Raw genomic sequence first — 23,522 nt, forward strand, 5'->3', positions numbered from 1 at the left:
CAATGCAGTGCCGTATTGCAAAAAAAATTGCCGGGTCATGAAGGGGGCCAATCTTTCCGGGGTTGAAGTGATTTAAGCAGAGTTCTAGGCTTTTTTTTGTTTATTAAATGTCAGCAGCTACAAAAAGTGTTGCTCCTAAATTTAAATAGACACTCACCTGTCCCCACGGTCCAGCGATACGGCCGCACTGAGCCTCGCTCCTCTCCCCCTCTTTTCCGCGGCGCCTCCATTGGACCTTGTGGGCACCCGGCCTTGACAACTTGTGGTCTCACGGCCAGGCACGCACTGCGTATGCGCGAGTCATGTTGCTCTCTCTGAGTGGACAGGCCACCTAGGGGGAGAGGAGGAGTCGCCTAGGCGGCCTGTAGCAGAAGTAGGAAGTGGGACAAGAAGTCTCACTCAAAACTAGTCACCCACTCCCCCCAAAAAAATGTCATGCCAAATGTGACATGTAAGGGGGCAAGGAGTGCTTAAAGCAGAAGTTCCAATTTTGGGTGGAACTCCACTTTAAGGAAAACAGATTCCTGGAATACCAGATTTGTTAACATTTGCTTATGTCCTCAACAAAATTGTCAAATGGCTGGTGTCATAACTGATCACATGTGCAGTACTATGGCAGTTGCAGATCAAACAGAAGCAGCTTCCTTGGCTGTAAAAGGTAGGAGGGTTTCATTTCCCGCTTTAAGGCTGTTAGCAGATCGGCCTCTACAAATTCAGCAAAGCCGAAATATAGAGAGCAACTGAGCATGTACAGAGCAGGGTGAGGCAGTGCATTACTGGATTTTACACCATATAGACACTTATTTGTATTGTTTTACATAGCTATACCTGCCAAAGGGGCCAGCCTGAAGTGATCTAGCAGGACTTTAGTTTCTGACTATAGTTCCACTTTAAGTTGTTAAACTGATAGTTTTAGCCTGTGGTGTTGTGTGAACAAAATTGTGAGACTGGTATTGATATTTAAAATCTCCTATATTTATTTTAAACAGAGACACTAACATTTTTAGCACACCTGATGTAGGTCCTCATATTTCTCGCGCGACCAGTTTATAACTTTCTTCCTGAAGCAGAATGTGGCATTGAGGGCACATATTAAAGCAATTGTATACCCACTGACACTTTTTTTTTAATACCCCTGTAAGACAAAAGGCGTAATGGGCGTCGTCAACAAATTTGTTTAGTTTCGTTCCATACGGGAAAAAAAAATCGTAATTCGTGTATGAGATTCAATTCGGATTCGTACGAAATAGGAATTTTCGTTAGATTCGTAAACTTTTCGTTAAAATAACGAAAGTTCGTTATGATGAATTTATCATTATGAGGGGTTCCCACCATCCCTGTGCTGTGCTGACTTCATCTGATTGATGAACAAAACACCAGTCATGTTTCTGTTAATTTGGATCCGAAATTCGTTAAATAAATTTTATATGAAATTCGTAAGCATAGAAATCCCCTTAGGGTTCCCACCATCCCTGTGCTGACTTCCTGGGGTTTTAACTTTTAGGTTCATTAACTTTTCGTAACAATTACGAATTTTCGTTATGATAAATTTATCATTATGAGGGGTTCCCACCATCCCTGTGGTGTGGTGACTTCCTGGGTTTTTAACTTTTAGGTTTGTTAACTTTTCGTTAATTATGAAATTTCGTTATGAATTTGGACAAAATTCTTATTTATAATAATTCATATTTTGATTCATACGAATGTACGAATTTCATATAAATTTTAGTTTCATACGAAATTAATCGCACATATCTAGGCGTAATGAGCTAGTATGCACTGCATACTAGCTGATTATGAAATACTTACCTTTAGAACGAGGTGTCGGTATCTCACCTGGCCCACGCCGAGGGAGATGATGTTGCCTTGGCGTGTCTTCCAGGTATCGCGGTTCCAGCTGTGCGAGGCAGACTTCTTCCCGGCAAGGTCCGGTGTTTCATCACATATGGCGACCCATCACATTTGGCTACCCGCTGAACTGCGCATGCGCAACACCATCATATGCATTCTAACACTGTGGCGATCCGCGCTTGTGCAGAATTTTGTGGCCAGGTTCAAGCCCCACCATCCAAGTGGACATAGAGTTATATTATAAGTATGTCTGAAGCGTGGTGAGCAAAGTGAGCCCGTGAGGGGCCCTATGGCAAAGTGTTCTTGCAACAGCGTTGGAACGCATATGGCAGCGTTGCGCATGCGCACTTCAGTGGGTAGCAAAATGTGATGAGTAGCCGAATGTGATGTGACACTGGCGTCTGCTGGCCTTTCAGCCGAGAATCCCCCGTGCGCATGCGCCGCTGCAGTCAGTGGCTCATTGCAAGGGGAATATCTCCTAAACCGTATAGGTTTCGATTTTTTTGTTTACCTACAGGTAAGCCTTATTATAGGCTTACCTGTAGCTAAAAGTTAAAATAAAATAGGCTATACAACCACTTTAATAGTAAGACCTCAGGGACAAGCCTTCAGACTCTGGAGAGCAATGGCAGACCAGCCAAGGAGGATTATCATTCCTGCCTCCTCTCTCACACTAAATCTATTCTGCTACTGTTATTCCAGCCAGCAGTATAGTAGACATGTGATTGCTCAGCAGCATCCCGAGAACTACATCCCCCAGAGTGCTATGGAGCGGAAGTGACGTAAAGCAGAGCGTCTAATCACCCGGGGAGCTGTCCTGGAGGTAGACATGCGGTAGTGATCATAGTCAGGTGAGTGTGGAGTGTTGTCAGTCCTGTATAGGGTCCATATAGATCTGTGTGGATCCTAAAGAGTACTTAGTGCTCTGTGCCTGGCTGGCAGGCACTGCTCCGGGGCCTGTATACAAGTATAGAGAGACAACCAGGAAGAGAGAAAATATTGCTGACACTATTCAGTCCTCTGCATATGTTTTGTACATGGAATTTATGTTCATATCTCTCTCCCTCCCTCCTATTTTTTTTCATTTTCTGTAGACAGGTTTATTTTTATTATAATCTGTGAGTGTTTCACCTTCATATTTAGTGAAGACGTATGTTGGGAAAAAAAATGTTAAAAGAAATTAAACAAGGAAAAAATGCAGTACACTAATGGTTAATGCAAACTGGGCTGATACCCTTAAGTGTCGCTGCACACTGGAATCGCAACTGGAGCTTGCTCTGTGTTCCTGTGCGATGCAGTTTTACACTGGATCGCACCAAAGAGTGATTGCTTTTCTACTGCGGTACCATGCGATCTGGTGCAGATAAGCATTTAGCGTTTGTGATATGTGTTTGGGGAGGGGATAAGGAATACATTGACACCTGTAGCAGATCGCACACCCCGTGTGTCTGGAATGCAGTGCGGGAAATGTGCTCAGCCTAACTGTTTCCTGCACTGCTATCTGGTGTGAGTAGGTGCTTACTCCTGGCATCAAAAACGCATCGGAAAGCAGGTTATATGGTTTTTAATGGCATAGTTCACACCAGTTCTTGCAGTTCCAGAAAAAAAAAAGTATAGCATGCTGCATTTTTCCTGCACTGGAACGCTGTAAAAAAGCATCAAAAATGCACTGGAACACGCACTTCCTTATTTAAGGTGTAGCGATGACACCTTGGACAAAGTGTCTGTCATGTGTAAATGTAGTTTTTTTAATGGGGTTCTGAGGGTTAATTGTGTAGGTTAACTTTGACATCAGTTTGGCTGGGCTGTATTAGGCTCGGTTCACACCGTACGCGGCACGACTTGCCGCGCCGCGACCTGCCGCGACCTCAGCGGCGACTTGCAAAACGACTTCTGTATAGAAGTCAATGCAAGTCGCCCGAGGTCGCCGCAAAAGTAGTACAGGAACCTTTTTTCTAAGTCGGAGCGACTCGAGTCGCTCCTATTAGAACGGTTCCGTAGTACAGAACGGGGGCGACTTGTCAGGCGGCGAAGTCGCCTGGACAAGTCGCCCCTGTGTGAACCGAGCCTTAGAGTTCTGCCTGGTCATGTGTACAGTTAGGTGCACATGACAGGCTCAGAACCAGACCTGGTTAAAGGTTTTGGGTATCAGTTTCCTCGGAGCCAATCAGTGGGTGCGCCAGGCCCCGCTAAGGAGTCTGGGGAAGGGTACTCAAGATGTTGAAGTCACTTGTTGGGGGTCGTTCGTGAGGCCTTAACGGTCTGTTTCTGGACCGGGGTAGCCCCGCGAGGGGGGTCACGGGAGCGTTCGTCACTACACAGCATGTTCCGGTTGGTTAGCCCCAATAGACCCGCATGGTCTGGGGTGAGGATCCATCTGTTCCCGAGTATTGGAACCGGCTGGTCCGAGGTGCATTAACTGAGGGAGGATTCAAGGCGTCCGGGTGTGCTCTCGGCTTGGTGGTGCACCGCAGCTCGTGTAAGTGACCGGGGGAGGACTCTTCGGAGGAGGGCCAAGAAGCTGGCATCTTGAGAAGTGCCTGGTTGCTGAGTTGTGAAGGACACTGACGAATTCACTTTTTCCAGTACTGTCAAGGAGACAGAGAACGTTCCAGGTACTGAGGAAAAAGGTTCCTGTTCACTTTCAGCTACAACTTGTTCAAGGTCAGATTTCACAAGTTCTGAATCAAAGTGCTGATTGCCATAATCTCTGGCTAGAGATTTGTTCAGCCTTGAAGCGCCCAGCTGCGAGTGGCTACTCTCTGGGTGGAACTAGAGACTTTGTATTTGCAGTTCAAAGTGCCTGAGTTTCTTCACCCCTGCCTTCTGTTCCCATACGAGACTGTGTTTATTGGCTGTTACCCCTGCAAATAAACCTTTCGAAAGGACTTTTATGGTGTGAGCGTCCAAAGTTGTTGGGTATCAACCCTGGGAACCCCTAGACGTGGAAGAACCAGCCAAGCGGAGGTAACCAGTAAGCCCAAAGGTCAAGGCCGCCTTGCAAAGGGTTATGGCCGCTACAAAGGTTAAAGCGGAGTTCCACCCAAAAATGGAACTTGAACTTGGACCTTTTGGAATCCTCCCCCCACCCTCCAGTGTCACATTTGGCACGTTTCAGGGGGAGCAGATACCTGTATAATCTAGGTATTTGCTCCCACTTCCGGGCATAGATATCCGTGGGTATCCGCAGATATCTATGCCATATGCGGCACCTCCGACCAGCCCCCCGGTCTTCCGGGAGACACACTGGTCCCAGAAGACAGCAGGGACCTTGTGCTTGTGGGATCACGCAGCGCGACTCGCACATGCGCAGCAGCGAACCAGGCTGTGAAGCCGCAAGGCTTCACTTCGTGATTCCCTTACTGAAGATGGCGGCGCCTCCCCCCAAGAGCCCAAGGACAGATCGGTTTTCGGGTGCCGGCATCGCGGGCGCCCTGGTCAGGTAAGTGTCCATATTTTAAAAGTGCAGTATTTGTAGCTGCTGACTTAAAAAAAAAAAAAAAAAAAATTTGGCAGTAACACCGCTTTAAGAAAAAAGAGGGAGAAGAAAATGCACTATACTGCACCAAAAATCTGGAACGCATCCATCCAGACTGCGTTTCTATGGTGTGAACTGGCCCTTAAAAAAACCCACCTAAAGCCACAAATTGCATTTAGGCATGTTTATGCACGCTTGGTGGTAATGCGTTCTACTGTCTACAATATTAATTTATTCTGGCCATTAGCGCACAAACATGTCTAGCAGCTTTTATGCTCTTCCACGGCTCTCCTGGATGCACTGGTGATGTGTTTTTTTTTTTTTTTTTCCTTTTCGGCCTGTAAATGCTCCTCTTCTAATACGCCTGTAAATATCTATGGGGTTGATTCACTGAGAGTTAAATAACAGCAAATAAAATGTGGTAAAATACCTCATGCGGTAACAATTGTGCAAATTGTTCAATTCACTAAGAATTTGGCGTTAAATAAGAAATGCAATATTTTTTTGATTTAGTGGTAATTGCCGCATTGAGCTGGTTGCCGAGGAGTCCTTAACAGCTGGTTCCCTGCTGACAGCTGGATGTACAAAGTTATTCTGACAATTAAAAAGTATGGGGAAACAAACAGGCCCTTTGGGTCTGGTATGGCTTTTGAGGGGAACCCCATGCTAAAAGAAGAAAAAAAAAACCCACACGCTCCTCTTCTTCCCCCTCCTTTTTTTATTTTATATTTTTATTTATTTATTTTTTACAATCAGCTGTCAGTGGGGTCATGAGTTGTTAAGGATACGAGGCTGGATTCCCAGCACACTCCTTAGCAACCAGCTATTTGTAAACAACCAGCGTGGGGGACCCTGATACCGCCTGTGACACTGCCAGCTAAATCCCAGTGGTAAATATTGCATGCTTTTTTACTCTCTGGCCCGTTTGTGAAATACTGCATAATCGTTGTTTGGGTGTATGGTGTTTTTTTTTTTTTTTTTTTTTTTTTTTTTATGAATTGCATTTTATTTACCGCATGTGATAAGTTTCGTGAATGAGTAATGTGATACCCTTATCACATGCAGTAAAACATTTTTGTATCAACGCCTATGTGTGCTAAAAGCAAATTATTTTTTATTTTATTTTTTTATTATGCCTTAAGCCCCTTTAACCCTGCTCTGGTTTCGTTCCCCGCAGTGTGGGTTTTCATGTAGGTTACTCGTGCTCGCCCATTTTTCAAATAGAAGGCTTTGGGAAAGCGCAGGTGCGATGCACTTTATTACATACTTTTATTTGTAAGGGTGATATTTTATTTGTTGTCCTTGCCTAACACCCAATTGGTACATTCATCTAGACCAGTGCTTCTCAAATTCAGTCCTCAAATACCCCCAACAGGCCATGTTTTCAGGTTTTTCCTTTACTTTGCACAGCTGTTTTAAATCAATATCAGTGACGTGGTATTGATGAGCTATTTTATCTAAGGGAAGTTCTCAAAACATGGCCCATTGAGGTACTTGAGGACTGTGTTTGAGAACCACTGATCTAGACTAATGTGTTCCCCTTACAGAAGTGTATTGTAGTGATTACCTCTCTTTCCTACAGGATGTCTGATGGAGTTCAAAAAAATGACTCTTGTCCTAGGACCCCCATGGCAGCAGCCAGGGGCCTGGTGGGGCGCAGACCTTCAACTCCCCTCACCCCAGGCCGTCTCCCCTCTATCCGCTCCAGGGATCTCACCCTTGGTGGTGTCCGAAAGGTGGGTTTTACATGTATATCCATGTCTAAACAGTACAATAAGTTTTTAGGAAGGGGTAAGTCTAGCTAGCTAAACACTACATTTAAACATATGTAATATTGTTTTTTTTTTTTTTCTTTTACAGAAAACATTTGCTCCGAATATAATTGGACGGAAGATTAAAGAAGAGTGAGTATGTTTTTGTGTCCTGTCTACGCCTAATTCTAGTTCACCTGGTTGTCAGTGTGTGTGGCACAGTCTCTATAATTGGGTTCAGATTAACTACTTCAACCTCGGATGATTTTGCTGCTCAATGACCAGGCCGTTTTTTGAGATACGGCACTGCGTCGCTTTAACTGACAATTGTGCGATCATGCGAAAATCCACTGTGCACTGCAAGTGCACTTGGAAGTGAAGTCGCTGTAGGTCCAGGGCGGGGGGGGGGGGGGGGGGGCGGGTCGTGGGGGTCTTGCAAGGAAAATAAACAGCATTTTAGTTTGCACATGATTGAAAGATAAAATCAGCAGAGCTTCCCCTCATTTCACAGTCACCCCTTAGATTTAGAGTGACTGCACTTCCAAGTGCACTTGCAGTGCAAAATGGATTTGCCTTTCATAAATAAAACCCAATATCTTTTACTTTTTGCTATAATAAATATCCCGTATTTAAAAAACAAAACAAAAAAACAACAAATCTTTTCCTTAGTTTAGGCCGATATGTTTTCTTCTACATATGTTTGGTGGAAAAAATTGCAATAAGCGCATATTGATCGGTTTGCGCAAAAGTTGTAGCGTCTACAAAATAGGGGATAGATTTATGGCATTTTATTATTTTTTATTTTTTTTACTAGTAATGGTGGTCTGCAATTTATCGGGACTGCAATATTGCGCCGGACAAATTGGACATTTTTTGACACGTTTTTGGGACCATTGACAATTATACAGCGATCATTGCTATAAAAATGCACTGATTACTGTATGTCACTGGCAGGGAAGGGGTTAACAGTAGGGAGTGATCAAGGGGTTAAATGTGTTCCCTAGGTGTGTTCTAACTGGCGGGGGGGCGGTACTGTCTAGGAGGAGAGATCGATCCGTGTTCATACTTGGTATGAACGCACAATCTATCTCCACTCCCCTGAAAGAACTGGGATCTGTGTGTTTACACACACAGATCCCGGTTCTCGCTCTGTCACGAGCGATCGCGGGAGCCCGGCGGTCATCGCACCTGCCTAGTGGCCAAAAGGCAAAGTGATGTAAGGTAACGTCGTTTTGCCCAGTCGTGCCATTCTGCCGCAGTAAAAACCACAGCAGCTGGTCGGCAAGCGGTTAAAGGAAACTTGTAATTTGGCCATCACGTTTATCATCTGGTTTCAGTAGTTGGAGTCACCGACCTGCAACAAGTAATGTAGATGAGAGGTTTTTACCTTCTTCTTTTTTTTTTTTTTTTTTTCTTGATGCATTTGTTTTTATTTTATTTTTTCAAGAATTGAGGTAAAGGATTTTTTTTTAACTGACTAAAAATTCAGCAAGCAAGATTTTTATCAAAACAATGTAAGCACAATGGACCAGTGTGAAAACATATAATGTAAAGGGATGCATTTTTCTTGAGCTTTTCTTGCTCTAAAGGTGCCGATAATGGCCAACAATAAATTCACATTCATTTAAATGTATGATATAAATTAAAAAGTTGAATATAATACAATTATATATAAAAATATATATATTTGTTTAAAAAACGAAAATTTTTGTTTTTCAGCAAAGTGCATCATGCATTTTTGGTTTTGGCAGCAAAATATGCATTCGCTGCACCTCTTTTCCTGGGTCAGATTTTTTAATTGAAATCGAATTGCCACACTGAAGTAAGGTCTTATTAAAAAGGTTTCGTACAAAGAGCCAGTGTATTTGGGGAGCTGTACATTGCTCTCTTTATCAGGGCTACAACACAACATGACAAAATGAAAGTGTAAACTGTTTAATTCTAGGTCTTTCCCTTTAAAATATATGTAGAGCAAACTTAACTTTATTTTTTTATTTATTTTTTATCTTAAATTAACATTGTAACTTTAATAACGGAAATGTATAAATACAAATGTAAACATTTGGAACTGGAACGTGCAAGTGTGCAATAACCTTAACATTTTATCTGTGATTTTTATTTTTTTTTTGTCTGCATTTCTCCCCAGAGCTTTTTATTATTTTATTTTTTTATTTTTATTTTTTTTTAAATCGACTAATTCGATTAATTATAACACACATGCAGATCCAACTACTTTTAGCTGATCTCCTTGCATTGCAGCTCTGCATTAGTCAGTGGTAAATGTGGTATACACCAGGGCTCGACAAACCCCGGGCACCAGGTCGCATTTGCGACTAGAATTAGCGACCCGGTGCCTGGGGCGGCATAGCTGAGGTATCTCCGTGTGACACCATCCCCCACCCCCCCTCCGGCGCAATTGCGTTGGGCCATGCCGGTAATTGAGGCCACGGCTTTGCGGCCTTCTGCAGTCCGATGGTTCCTTCTTAAATATGGAGCCCTCTTGTGGTGGCCGTTGGTATGACAAGACAACCACCTATGCTAATGGAGCGTCCCCTGCCTGTTTTCCTTCCCATCTCCTTCCCTTTATTTACAACCCCCAAACATTATATATATTTTTTATTCTAACACCCTAGAGAATAAAATGGAAACTGTTGCAATACTTTCTGTTACACCGTATTTGCGCAGCGGTCTTACAAGCACACTTTTTTGGGGGAAAAAATACTTTTTTTAATTAAAAAATAAGACAACAGTAAAGTTAGCCCAATTTTTTTTTTTTATATTGTGAAAGATGTTACGCGGAGTAAATGGATACCCAACATCTCACGCTTCAAAATTGCATCCGCTAGTGGAATGGCAACAAACTTTTACCCTTTAAAATCTCCATAGGCAATGTTTAAAAAAATTCTACCGGTTGCATGTTTTGAGTTACAGAGGAGTTCTAGAATTAAAAAAAAAAAAAAAAAAAATGGTGTCACTTTTATTCCTATTACAAGGAATGTAAAAATCCCTTGTAATAGAAAAAAGCATGACAGGACCTCCTTTAAATATGAGATCTGACCTCACATCTCATATTTAAACTAAAACGCATAACTAAAACGTTTTGTCAGTCGTTTAAAAAAAGTGGCTCCTCATTTTTTTTAGCTGGCTCCTAGATTCCAAGCAAATTTGTCAAGCTCTGGTATACACTATATACAATCACCCAACACTAATCACTCTCACCTTATGGCATGGACCCCTGTGCAAACAGGTGGTCATGCAAGCGGGTATCAAAAGGGTTAACACGGACCATAAACTTCTCTCACGTCTCCTTAGATCTCAGCATTGACGCCAGGTCATGGGTAGAAAGAACAGATCTAAGTGCTTACCGCTTAAGTATAAGATTTCATTTTTGTGTTCAAACACAAACTACTCACATAAAGATGATAAAAACACAGCATGTAAAGCCGACAATCGTGTTACTTCCGTAGGGCAGTAGCGGGTGACGTCATGCATTACGTTCAATCAGAACTTCAACGTCACCAGACTCCTCCCCTCCTTCCCTTCGTTAGCAGATGGAGATACTTGGGGAAGGGGGGGGGGTCCAGTGACGTTGATGTCCGTGACGTCACCGGATCTCCGACGGAACTCCCTGAAGATCTGGAAGCTGGCGAAGAGGTGAGTACCGATCAAAACAATTGATTCATTGAGGAATTAATCTTTAATTTCCCCAGCCCTACATTTTATAAATTTCTTGTGCCCCTTTACATCTAGGCCAAAAGAGGAAGTTTCGGTAAAAGTTGAGAGATCTGAACGTAATCGGGATCGACGAGGAGATGGACAAGGAAGGGGACGAGGGAGGCCACAAGTTATCCAGAGTCACTCCATCTTTGAGCAGGGGCCGGCAGAGCAGCTCAAAAAGAAAAGTAATACTTATGAAAAATGTGTTTGGTATTGGTTAAACCTGATGGACTCTGGTCCTTAATTATTATTACCGTATATACTCGAGTATAGGCCGACCCGAATATAAGCCGAGGCCCCCAATTTACCCCCAAAAAAACTGGCAAACTTATTGACTCGTGTATAAGCCGAGGGTGAGACATGCCTGTCCATCCCTGTGTGTGTGTCCGTCCCTGTGTGTCCGTCCATCCCTGTGTGTGTGTGTGTCCATCCATCCGTCCATCCCTGTGTGTGTGTGTGTCCATCCATCCGTCCATCCCTGTGTGTGTGTGTGTCCATCCATCCATCCATCCCTGTGTGTGTGTGTGTCCATCCATCCATCCATCCCTGTGTGTGTGTGTGTGTCCATCCATCCATCCATCCCTGTGTGTGTGTGTGTCCATCCATCCATCCATCCCTGTGTGTGTGTGTGTCCATCCATCCATCCATCCATCCCTGTGTGTGTGTGTGTCCATCCATCCATCCCTGTGTGTGTGTGTCTCCATCCATCCATCCCTGTGTGTGTGTGTCTCCATCCATCCATCCATGTGTGTGTGTGTCCGTGTGTGTGTGTCCGTGTGTGTGTGTGTGTCCAGCCTACCTGTGTCCCGAGCCTCCGTCCCGTGCCTTGCCTCCTTGCCTCCGTCCCGTGCCGTCCCGTGCCGTGCCTTGCCTCCGTCCCGTGTCGTGTCGTGCCTTGCCTCCGTCCCGTCCCGTGCCGTGCCTTGCCTTGCCTCCGTCCCGTGCCTTGCCAGGATCGCCTCGGCGGCCATTCTAAAATTCAAAAGCCCCGCCTCCGCCTGTGATAGGCGGAACACTGAATTTCCCAGCAGCCTGTGTTCCGCCTATCACCGATATCGTCTCATCCTCGTACTACGGACGAGGATGAGACGATGTCCGTGATAGGCGGAACACAGGCTGCTGGGAAATTCAGTGTTCCGCCTATCACAGGCGGAGGCGGAGAAGGAGGCGCGGCTTTCAAATTGTAGTATGTCCGCCGTCTGTCTGCTCGATACGCTGATCGAGCAGTCAGACGGCGATGACTCGAGTATAAGCCGAGGGGGGCACTTTCAGCCTCAAAAAAGAGGCTGAAAATCTCGGCTTATACTCGAGTATATACGGTATTTTTTTTTTCTTACTAATCTTCTTTTAGGGTGCCCGTTCAAAGTGATAGGCAGATATATAGATATATATTGTGTATGTATATGTGCATATGTACTCCTTGCTGGTACCGGGTTGGATCCCCTTTTTGCCTTCAACTGCCTTAATTCTTTGTGACATAGATTCAACAAGGTGTTGAAAACATTCCTCAGAGATTTTGGTCCATAGTGACATGATAGCATCACACAGTTGTTGCAGATTTGTCAGCTGGACATCCATGATGCAAATCTCCCATTCCACCACATCCCAAAGGTGCTCTATTGGATTGAGATCTGGTGACTATGGAGGCCATTGGAGTACAGTGACCTCATTATCATGTTCAAGAAACCAGTGGTGAGATGATTTGAGCTTTGTGATGGTGCATTATCCTGCTGAAGTAGCCATCAGAAGATGGGTACACTGTAGTCATAAAGAGATGGTCAGCAACAATGCTCAGGTAGGCCGTGGTGTTTACATGTTGCTGAATTGGTATTAAGAGGCCCAAAATGTGCCAAGAAAATATCCCCCACACCATTACACCACCAGCCTGGGCTGTTGATACAAGGCAAGATGGATCCATGCTTTCATGTTTTATGCCAAATTCTGACCCTAACATTGAGACTCATTGGTCCAGGCAATGTTTTTCCTGTCTTCTATTGTCCAATTTTGGTGACTTTGCGAATTCTAGCCTCAGTTTCATGTTCTTAGCCGACTGGAGTGGCACCCGGAGTGGTCTTCTGCTGCTGTAGCCCATCTGCTTCAAGGTTTGATGTGTTGTGCTTTTTTTGAGATGGTACTCTGCATACGTTGTAATGAGTGGCCTTTCTATCATCTCAAACCATTTTCCTCTGACCTCAACAAGGCATTTTCCTCCCCACAACTGCTCACTGGAAATTTTTCTCTTTTTTGGACCTATCTTTGTAAACCCTAGAGATGGTTCTACGTGAAAATCCCAGTAGATCAGCAGTTTTTTAAATACTTAGACCAGCCCATCTGGCACCAACTATATATAGAAAGCACCATCATTTTGCCTAATTGTGTTTGGAACTAGCTTTTGCCCCTGTTCAGATTGGCATGCATGCTAATTTACAAATTGTTCAATATTCAGTTTCCCCAAAACATTCAGAATTTTCACTTCTTTTTTTTGTTTTGCTCAAAAGTGCTGTTGCTGCTCCCCTTTTTTATTTATTTTCACATGGTGTATACATATTACATTTTTCCTTTATCTGTAGCTGCCTGGGATGGGCCATCTGATTCTGGTGATATTGGTCCCTCCCACATCATCAACATAAAACGTGAGAAAAGAGAGACTGAAGAGGAAACTAAACAGATTCTGCAGATGCTGAAAAATGATAAGGTGTGTTGCCTTATTTAAGGGAATTTTTGTTTTGTGTGTTTTTTTTTCTTTATTTTTTATTTTTTTTTGTTTTTTTCTTACTAGTACTATTTCTTAATTCTCTTGTTTATTTTTTTTCTTTGCTAATCAAGTCAAGTAGGTAGCTTGAACTTGACATGTAATTGATCTATAGCTGCTTAGATACCTACCTCGACTGACCTTTTAGGAGCTTTTACAGCTTCTAGGTGGCAAGGAATGTATTGCCTATTACATCGAAAGACAATACTCAGTTTTTGTTTATAAGCCTGGCTTCACACTGAAGGCGGGTTTGAAATTGAGCAAGTTCAGCTGAACTCGCCCGATTTCAGACCTGCATTTCTGTCTGACTTCGGGTTTGGATGGTGCCGTCAATAGGCCGCAATTTGACATGTCAAATTGGCCCGATGTTAATGGGTGCTAAATCCTTATTGAACAAATGGTTGACACAGTTATGGCTTGTTGATGGAATACTAAGTGACTCTTAGGTTAGTTGATTGAGAAACTTTCTTTAATGTCAATAACATAAGTTATTTACACTATTTTGACACTTTTTTTAAGAACCTACTTTTAGGGCCGGTTCACACAGGGGGCGATGCGAGGCGACACTGACTTGCCTCGCCGCGACCTGCTGCGACATCAGCGGCGACTTGCAAATGACTTCTGTATAGAAGTCAATGCAAGTCGCCCCGAGGTCGCCCAAAAGTAGTACAGGAACCTTTTTTCTGAGTCGGAGCGACTCGAGTCGCTCCTCTCAGAACGGTTCCATTGTACAGAACGGGGGCGACTTGTCAGGTCGCGGCGAGGCAAGTCGTGTCGCCTCGCATCGCCCCCAGTGTGAACCGGCCCTTAAGGGAAAGTATATATTTGGCTTGTTTTTTGCTTATGTTTCACACCTATGCAGTTTGCTTTTGAGCATTTCTGCTGTGCTGTTTGCTTTCTTTTCACCGCAACTTGTGTTTGTTGGGCAGACCAAAAAACGCAAATTGCAGTAAAAACACACTGCATACTTTTCAATACTATTGAACTAAAAATGCACAGTTTCGTGTTTTTAAAGTCCCTGACCCTTTACAAAAACGCAGAGGCACAAAAATGCATTGATGTGAAGGTGTTCCATAGGAACCCATGTTAAAAATGTTTTGCATTTCTGCAAAAAGCACGAAAAAACGTATTGGTATGAATGGAGCCTTAGATCACACCACAGCATTACAGTGGGATTAGGTTCGAAACTCTTACCTGGTCATTCTAATATACAGAATGTCTTTTGCTTGAGGCACTTTGTTGTCAATATACCCCTGTTGGGGATTATTAACATGTTGCATGAGCGAACTCTTCCCCCCCCCCCCCCCCCCCCCCCCCCTCCAGACTTTAACATACTTTTTATATTAGTAACTAAGCCTGTAAGCTAGTTTTGACACTTTTTTTTTTTTTTTTTTGTCTAAATCCAATTTGGTATAAGCGGCCACTTCCATGCTTCCCTTGTCTTATTGTTATTGTCTTGGTTTAGTAATTTCCCTGCAGTATAACACCAGTTTACTGTCCTTTACAGTTTTTGGATGACCCAGGTTTACGCAATGATGCGCAGAACCATCCTGTACAGCTCCCGCTGGCACATTCTGGCTGGCTGTTTAGGGAAGATGAAGAAGAGGAGGACACAAAGCCCATTTTCCCCAAAGAAGAACAGATGGAAGTGGACCCTTCATCTGTCAAAGGTGCATACATTTGAAGGGGGATCCCTTTCCTAAACCCAGGCAAACATCCAACACAGATGCATTCAATATGAGAACTATTCCTCCACTTGCCCAAGGATTTGTCATTTTTGTTTTCAGTCTGTGATCTAGACCAGTGGTTCTCAACCCTGTCCTCGAGTACCCCCAACAGGTCATGTTTTGGGAATCTCTCTTAGATAAAATAGCTGTCCAAAATACCAAGCCATTGACGCTGATTTAAAGCACCTGTTCAAGGTAAAGGAAAACCTGCAGACGTGGCCTGTTGGAGTTTCTTGAGGACAGTGTTGAGAACCACTGCTCTAGACAATTCTATCAGACAGCATAGGGAGTTTTTGGTTCTCTGCACAAGCTATTATATACAGACTGGTCCACAATCTACCTTTTTATTTAATTAGACATTGGAAGAGTAGCAGCATTCTGATGAGATCATTCCACTGCACTTATCTTGTGAGTATGTTCATTGTATCACCAAGAGCACTGTACAGAGAAAAAAAGCCCTAACTGGTTCAGAGTGCTGCCCTTTACTCCTCATTTTGCACAGGTGATTACAGGAGACTAATGTCCAGACAAACATGGGTACATATGCTAGCTGTATGTAAAAATTCCATTGTTTATTATAGATGGGTTAAAGGGCCTGTGGCAGGCTTTTGTTCCCTTCTGAACTGCTTTTGTCACCATATCAGTCAATAGGGACACAAACGCGGCTAAGAAAAAAAAAAAGTTCACACCGTGTAGGTCAGCTACCCGGCACTCTGAATAATCCCAGAAGCATCTAAAATGCAGACAGATGCACCTAAAAACAAGCATAAGGTGCAGATTGTTACTTCTAGGATAACCTGCTTACTCTGTCAGCTTCCAGTGATTGGCACTAGACAGGGTGGGGTTGATTAACTAAAACTGGAGAGTGCAAAATCTGGTGCGTAGAAACCAATAATTTTCCAGTTTTTTTTCAAAGTTTAATTGCACAAGTTGAAGCTAGAAGCTGATTGGCTGCCATGGCTAGCTGCACCAGTTTTAGTAAATCACCCCCAGTGTGTCCATTTAAACAGCAGATGTGTTTTATGTGAGTTCCAAGGACTTTTTGGAGAGGACAGTGAGCTCAGAAGACAGTGTTGAAATGAAAATAGAAGGAATCCATGTGAAGGAAAAAAAAACACACACACAAGAAGGCAATCTATGTTTTTACAACGTCATGTTGTTGTACAGCCCAGATAAGTGTATTTTACACGTGGTATTACACAAGTTGTACTCTGACATGGTTTGGGTTATGATTCCTTGTTCAGTTATGTTCAGTAATGAGATTTTCAATGCATTCACAATAAGGCTGGTGACATCACTTCCCCTCGCAGCGCACAGTCATCTGGGACCTGTCACGTGTCCCAGATGACTGTGCGACATATCACGGCACCCTGCGCCGCTCGCGCATGCGCATTGGGTGCCCACAGTATGAATGACGGCGCCGCGAGCAGAGCGGGAAATGAGGGGACTTTGTTCCCCCGCATCGCTGGACCCTGGGACAAGTAAGTGTCCGATTATTAAGTCAGCAGCTGCAGTATTTGTAGCTGCTGACTTAAAACATTTTTTTTTTTAGGGGCACCCCACTTTAAGGTGAGAAAACACCTGTCAGTGACTGGGCCCTGAGCCCCCCATTTTATTTACCCCAACCCTTGAAGTTGACCCATGGTGACGCACTGTCTCTGCCCGAGGTTCTCGGCTCTTGATTGGATAGATTGATGGCATTGCAACCATTGGCTCCCGCTGCCGTTAATTAAATCCAATGACCCGAGCGCCAGGGAGGGGGGGGCCCAGAGTCCTGCATTCGGCCCCTATGGATGGCGAATGCTGGACTTATGAGCATACCCGCAAGGTAACCCCCCTCGGAAGTGCTTCTCCGAGGGGGTTATCAGATGTAGGGAGGAGCCACCGGAGGACCCCAGAATAGCAGGTTCGGGGCCATTCTGTGCAAAACTAGCTGCACAGTGGAGGTAAGTATGATATGTATGTTCGGGTTTTTTTTTTTTTTTTTTTTTTTTTTTTTAAATGTACCCTTTACAATCAAAAGTTTTTGACTGAAAAACCTGAAACCTACGCTGCAGAGCTGCACCAGATTTTGTACCTTATATCAATGCCATGTATCCCTTTTTCTGCTGTCTCCTCCTTTAGTAGAAATCCTTCCTTCGATATCCCCCTCCCCATGAGTATTCAACTTTTTTTGCTTACTCTCCTTTTTAGTGAAGGAAGAACCAATGGAAGATGATGGTGGTGTTTTAAACCTTGGTGTCCCACAGTGCAAAGCCCCTACAGTGAAGAAGCCCCCAGAGAAGAAGGATGTGCCACTCCCAGAGTTGCTGGAATCTCTGCGGATCTCTGGAGAGGATGCGCTCTTCTTTGTGCAGTTACCAGACACTCTTCCAGGACAGCCACTTAGTCAGGAATCTCGACCTGTCCGTAGTGAAGTTCAAACTGAGGATGGGCACGTGTTACTTGTCAAGGACAAAAGTCAGGTGTGTAGGGGAGACTTTAGGATTTTAGCTGTGCTAAATCAGAAAGGCACACTGAGAAGGATTTATGTCAGGCATCATTAAATGGCGAACCACGGTCTGGTTCTGGCCCCAGTAGCCATACTGCCTGAACCACAGCCTCGCCAAATAGTTACCTGTGTGTCTTCTTCCTGCCGCCGGCTCGCCTGCCTGCCTTGTGCTGCTATGTTTACAGCATGGCAGGTGCACGGGTCTGTCCCTTCAATAGGATCGCTGCACTGCCCCCTCCTCACACTTGCCTGTCTTATTCACACAAGATGAGAAGCGAGACTGGTCTGGGCAAAGGCGGGCCTTTTTAAGTTAAGAAGTGGGTGATTGGTTGTTATGCAGTGGGGTGGTCCCAGCAATCAATCACTTGCCTTTAATGTGAAAAGTCCTACCTATTGTCCAGGGCTGCCATGCTTTCCGTCTTGTGTGAATAAGCTAGGGCTAGGGCTCTGCGGGGAGAGTGCTATGCAGGACAGGCGTCTACTATTGAGGGGAGGTCTGCGATGGAGGGGTCAGTCTGCAATGGGTCAGTCTATGATGAGGGGCCTGTGAAGTGCACAGGAGGCTGCGATGTGGAGGATATCATGTGGAGTCATAGCACCAATGTGACACTCAGACCTCCGCTAGAAGAAAAATTTTCTGAACAGACCCCCATTCATTTTAATTCACTACCCCTGATGTACCGTATTTATCTGCGTATAATACGCACCCCAAGTTTAGGAGGGAAGTTTAAGGGGAAAAAAAACTTACATTTAAATGCCTATCAATGCAGCCTTATCAGTGTCCATCTGATGCCTTGTCAGTGTCATTTGCAGCCTTGTCATTCAGCCTGTCCATTGCACCCTTGTCAGTGTCATATGCAGCCCTGTCCATCAATGCAGCCTTGTCCCATTGTCTGTGTCATTTTCAGCCTTGTCTGTTTTTTATTTTTAGCTTTTCTTTTTAAAAATGGCACCACCAAGATGTCCTGTGTATCTCAGCGGCGCTCGGTAGTTCTCGGCCGGCGAGAAGTGCCGAGGGTGGCCGAAAGCCGCCGGGAAGGGCTGCAGGCAGCCGAAAGCCACCCAGAGGCTGCAAAATGGTGGAGGATCGTATGACACACACCCGTGATTTCCCCCTGATTTTAAGGGGGAAAAAGTTTGTGTTATATGCCGATAAATACGGTATGTCATCTCTTCACTTAGGCCTAAAAAAAAAATGTCCCTGTGGTTCACCAGAGTGTGCACAGGGCTTGACATTTCTCCATGTCAGGGTTAAGTCCCAACCCTCTCTGTACTAAGGCCTCCCTCTATCATACACTTCTCAAATGCCAGAAGCCAGTTTACTGAGTTTGTGGCAGAATAGAAGGCTGAACATAAGCAGTTGCCTTTTTGGGTAAATTTTCAACCAGGTCAAGCTCCTCTCAAAGCAGACCTTCACTCTCCTTTGGAAGATTTACATACTCTGGTATTCTGAGCCTACCCTCCCTTGCCCCACATTTATGGGTGTGTTTTTTTTATTTTTTGTTTTTCTTTTGTGGGTAGCAAGTACCTTTTTCTATAAGGTACTTGCTCCCACTTCCTTATTCCTTGCCTAGATGAGGATGACGATTGCTGGGCACAACAGCTGCTGTAGAAGTAAAAATCCCATGAGGAATTGCAAAACTGAAAGCCTCAAGCATGAATATCGGAAGCATAGGTGTGATGGGACTTGCCATTCCGCAACAGTTGGAGGGCCAATGTTTGCCTACCGCTGTTCTGTGCTATTCATCTATCTCCCAGGATGACAGCTATAGTTCTTACTGCCACCTTTTAAACTATCCATGCTACAGTAATGGAAGAACCCTCTCATATTTTTTGTAAATCTCATAAAAATGTCTATCTCAGTATCTACAAAATTGAAGCAATTGTTTTTTTTTTTTTTTGTTTTTATATTTTAGTTGGTTTACTCTAATTTAGTCTCCTAACATTGTGCATAGATTTTATAGAAGAGCATTTCTGTCTCATGATTTTTTTTTTTTTTTGTAGCCAGATTCCAGTAGTTTGTGCCACCTGCAATAATTACCATAATTACCGTTGTCCCTTCAAGATGGAAATAACAAAAGACTTGTTTAAGCTATTATAGTATAATTAGTTTTTTTCCTATCTGCAGGAGACCCCAGCAGCAGAAGAGATCTGTTCATTGCGTAATGTGTCCGAGGGACAGATCGGAAAGCTTGTTGTGCGTAAATCGGGCAAAGTGCAGCTTGCTTTGGGCAAAGTTACACTTGATGTCACCTTGGGGACTTCCTCCTCCTTCTTACAGGTGATCAATCTAATTCACAGTTCATTCTTTTAACAACTAATATAAACCTAACTCCTAAAACAAGCTAACGTAAGGTTCTTGCTCCCTTCAACACCACCTAATCGGCAACATGGTCCTTGACTCCTTTGTAACCTTCATAAAGCTAACAATAAGTGATGCCTGCTAGATCTCTGAAGTCTTCACTAACCTCCACTGAAGCTAATAGAGCACAGATCATGCTCAATTAGCTCCTTCTCTGGCCACAACATCTGGTGAAAGTGACAGCCACACCCAGAAGTGACAATGCACATAACTTCCGTGTACATTCACCAGAGGCTTGATCGACAAATATCAAAACAAGAAAGTATGGTACTGAACGTCAAATGATAAACATGGCTGGGTGAAGTAAGATGCCTGTGCCTGGACCACAGCTGCATTTGTGGATCCACAACACAAAATAGATAAAGGTCTGGCATCAAGGCACAATGCAGTTTAACCACTTCCCGACCGGTGCACGCCGATGTATGTCAGCAGAATTGCACGGGCAGGCATACTGGCGTACAGGTACGTCCAGTTTTTTAAATGGCGCCCTGCCATCGCAAGCACGCCAGTCGGGTCCCCCGTGAGTCCGGTCGCGTGTCCCGCGGACTCGATCGCCGTGGGCATACCCACGATCGTCTCACAGGGCGGCTGAACGAGGAGATACCGTTGTAAACAGCATCTCCACTGTTCTGCCTAGCAACAAGTGACGCTAATCTCTGCTCCATGTGATTGGAGCAGAGAACGGTGTTGACTAAAACAAAGCCCAGCCCCCCCACAGTTAGTAACACACCCCTAGGAACACTTAACCCTTACACTGCCACCCACTGGTTAACCCCTTCACTGCCAGTGTCATTTACACAGGAATCGCTGCATTTGCATAGCAGTGATTGCTGTATAAATGACAGTGGTCTCAAAAATGTTCGATTTGTCCGCCATAATGTCGCAGTCACAATAAAGATCGCTGCCATTACTAGTAAAAAAAATATTAATAAAAATGCCCTAAAACGAACCCCTATTTTGTAAACGCTATAACTTTTGCGCAAACCAATCCATAATTTTTTTTTTGTTTTTACCAAAAATATGTAGAAGCATACGTATCGGCCTAAACTGACTAATTTTTATATATATTTTTGGGGGATATTATAACAAAAAGTAAAAAATAATGCGTTTTTTTTCAAAATTGTCGCTCTATTTTTGTCTATAGCGCAAAAAATAAACGCAGGGGTGATCAAATACCACCAAAAAGCTCTATTTGTGGAAAAAAAAGGACGTAAATTTTGTATGGGAGCCATGTCACACGACTGCGCAATTGTCAGTTAAAGCGACACAGTGCCGAATCGCAAAAAGTGGTCTGGTCTTAAGCCAGCAAAATGGTCCGGTCTGCAAGTGGTTAAAGATTTGTATAATTTTTTTTTTTTTTTTTAATCCATCAAGACATAGGAGAAATCCAATACAGAGCAGGGTTCCTTCCTGGGCCTTAGTTGGTTAAGATGGATTTTAAATAAAGATTCTACAGATTAAGTACATTGTGGCTTGTTGCCGGACCTTTATCTATTTTTTGATTAGTAAACCGAGGTTTCCTGATTTCTAGCTGGTCCTGTCTGGGTCCCCAGGTGGGACAGTAAAACCCAAAACACATGGGTAGGGCCAGTTGGCCAGAAATGGGGCGTAGCTTTACCTTTTTGGAGAGCTGTACTAGTGATTGGGTGGTCTTGCAGGTAATACTTCCTAGTATCTCTGTGCCCATGGGCTGAGTGAGAATAATGGGCGTGGCTTCATAATTATTAACCAGCTGCTGCACCTACATGGCTCTAATGAGGAAAGCTGCTGGGTCTACATCCCTTTTTAGATGTGATTACCCTTTTGAGCGTATCTTGCCAAAAGTTAAGTTTTCGTTCTAGGCAATGGGCCAACGGGCCATGTTTTCAGGTTTTCCTTTACTTTGCACAGCTGCTTTAAATCAATAACAATGACATAATATTGATAAGAGCTTTTTTATTTAGGGGAAGTTCCCAAAACCTGGCCAGTTGGGAGTGGTTGAGGTTGAGAACCATTGTTCTGTTGGGTTGAGATCAGGACTGTGCAGGTTAGTCAAGTTCATCCACCCCAGACTCGCTCATTCATGTCTTTATGGACCTTGCTTTGTGCACAAAAGTGGAGTTGCCCTTGAAATTTTGTATTTATTTTATTGCATGAAGCTTTCAGTGTATGTATTTGGAGTTCTTTACAGATCTGTATTTTTTTTCTGTTCATGATTTCTTAATGATGTACAATATCTTTTTGTGTTCTCTTGTGTAGGAACTGGTATCGGTCAGTGTTGGAGAAGGCCGACGTGGTGAGATGATGGTTCTCGGACATATTCAACATAAACTTGTCTGTTCACCAGATTTTGAATTTTTATTGGAACAACGGCAGCAATGAGACCTGGCTTATAGAGAACTAACTGTTTAACTTATTACTGTATATGCTGTGGCTGGGCCACTCGAGTTCTTCCAGAAGCTGTGGGGAAGTAGTTTGTACCACAGATATACTTGGATAACTATTTTATATCCATATGGTTGGATAGTTATATGAATATTGAATTCTGCAGCCTTTTTTTTCCCGAAAGGATTGATCTGAATTTTAGAGGCAGACTGATTTAGACGGTCTGAAAAAGCTACCTTTATTCGCTAATTAAAATGTCTCTTGTAGTGAGCTGAAACACAGTATGAAGGGGTTTTTTTTTTTTTTTGTGTGTGTAGGAATATAGCTTTTACCTGTTTTATTTCTCCTTCCTGCTTCATACAATATATATAGTTTTATGGAAGAAGGTTTTCCAAAAGGAAACTGGTCTGGAAGTGAGGGTCTCAAACTATTGCCACCTTCATAAGATCTCTGGGAAATCATGGTTCTGTTTTAAAAGCCTTGTCCAACCAAAACAGGTATTTCAGTTTTTGAGTAGATTTCTGCAGGTTAAACCACCTGTCGTCTTTAACCCCCTCTTCTCTTTAAAAAAAAATAAAATAAAAAAAATATATATATGTATGTATGTTCATTTTGGCTGTTATTTTCAATTTCAAGTTTATAGGTCTGCTAACAAGTCACAATTGTTTTCAACCTTTGCAAGTGGACTTTTTTTAGGATTTTACTTTAAATGATAAAAAAAAATGCAGGAGGAGAAGAAAAGCCTTGTTGCAAGGGGTGCAGAGACAGGATCTCTGGTTCAGGGATCCAGCCTCTGCAATTTCAGAGATTTAGGAAATCGAGATGATTTGGTCAGTTGATATCTCAACTAAAATATCAGTTTGGACTTGCTTTCATATTGTTATGATGGTTTATTTATACCATAGCTATTTAGTCATTGTCCTAAGCAAAATGAACCATTTGCATTAAAAAAAGTTGCACTGTATAAAGTTATCAGATTGTGATTTTAATAAACTGGACCAAGGTGAGGTCGTGTGTGTGTATATAGAA

General features: G+C 43.5%; 1 protein-coding gene across 2 annotated transcripts; it reads left to right on the forward strand.

Moving 5' to 3' along the window:
* The first annotated feature begins 2,559 nt into the window (after positions 1-2,559).
* On the forward strand, positions 2,560-23,522 carry POLR3D (RNA polymerase III subunit D). Of its 2 annotated transcripts, XM_077469833.1 has the most exons (9): positions 2,560-2,702; positions 6,912-7,065; positions 7,190-7,233; positions 10,831-10,982; positions 13,368-13,492; positions 15,057-15,219; positions 17,470-17,741; positions 19,896-20,048; positions 22,368-23,522. In XM_077469833.1, exons 2-9 carry the CDS (start codon positions 6,913-6,915, stop codon positions 22,488-22,490), a joined length of 1,185 nt encoding a protein of 394 aa, XP_077325959.1. In that variant the 5' UTR covers positions 2,560-2,702; position 6,912; the 3' UTR covers positions 22,491-23,522. The 2 variants fall into 2 exon arrangements, with proteins under 2 accessions (XP_077325959.1, XP_077325960.1); XM_077469834.1 differs by lacking the exon at positions 19,896-20,048.

Source organism: Lithobates pipiens, unplaced genomic scaffold (assembly GCF_037356315.1).
Source record: "Lithobates pipiens isolate NorthernLeopardFrog02 unplaced genomic scaffold, aLitPip1_a1.2 Scaffold_8, whole genome shotgun sequence".
Lineage (NCBI taxonomy): Eukaryota > Metazoa > Chordata > Amphibia > Anura > Ranidae > Lithobates > Lithobates pipiens.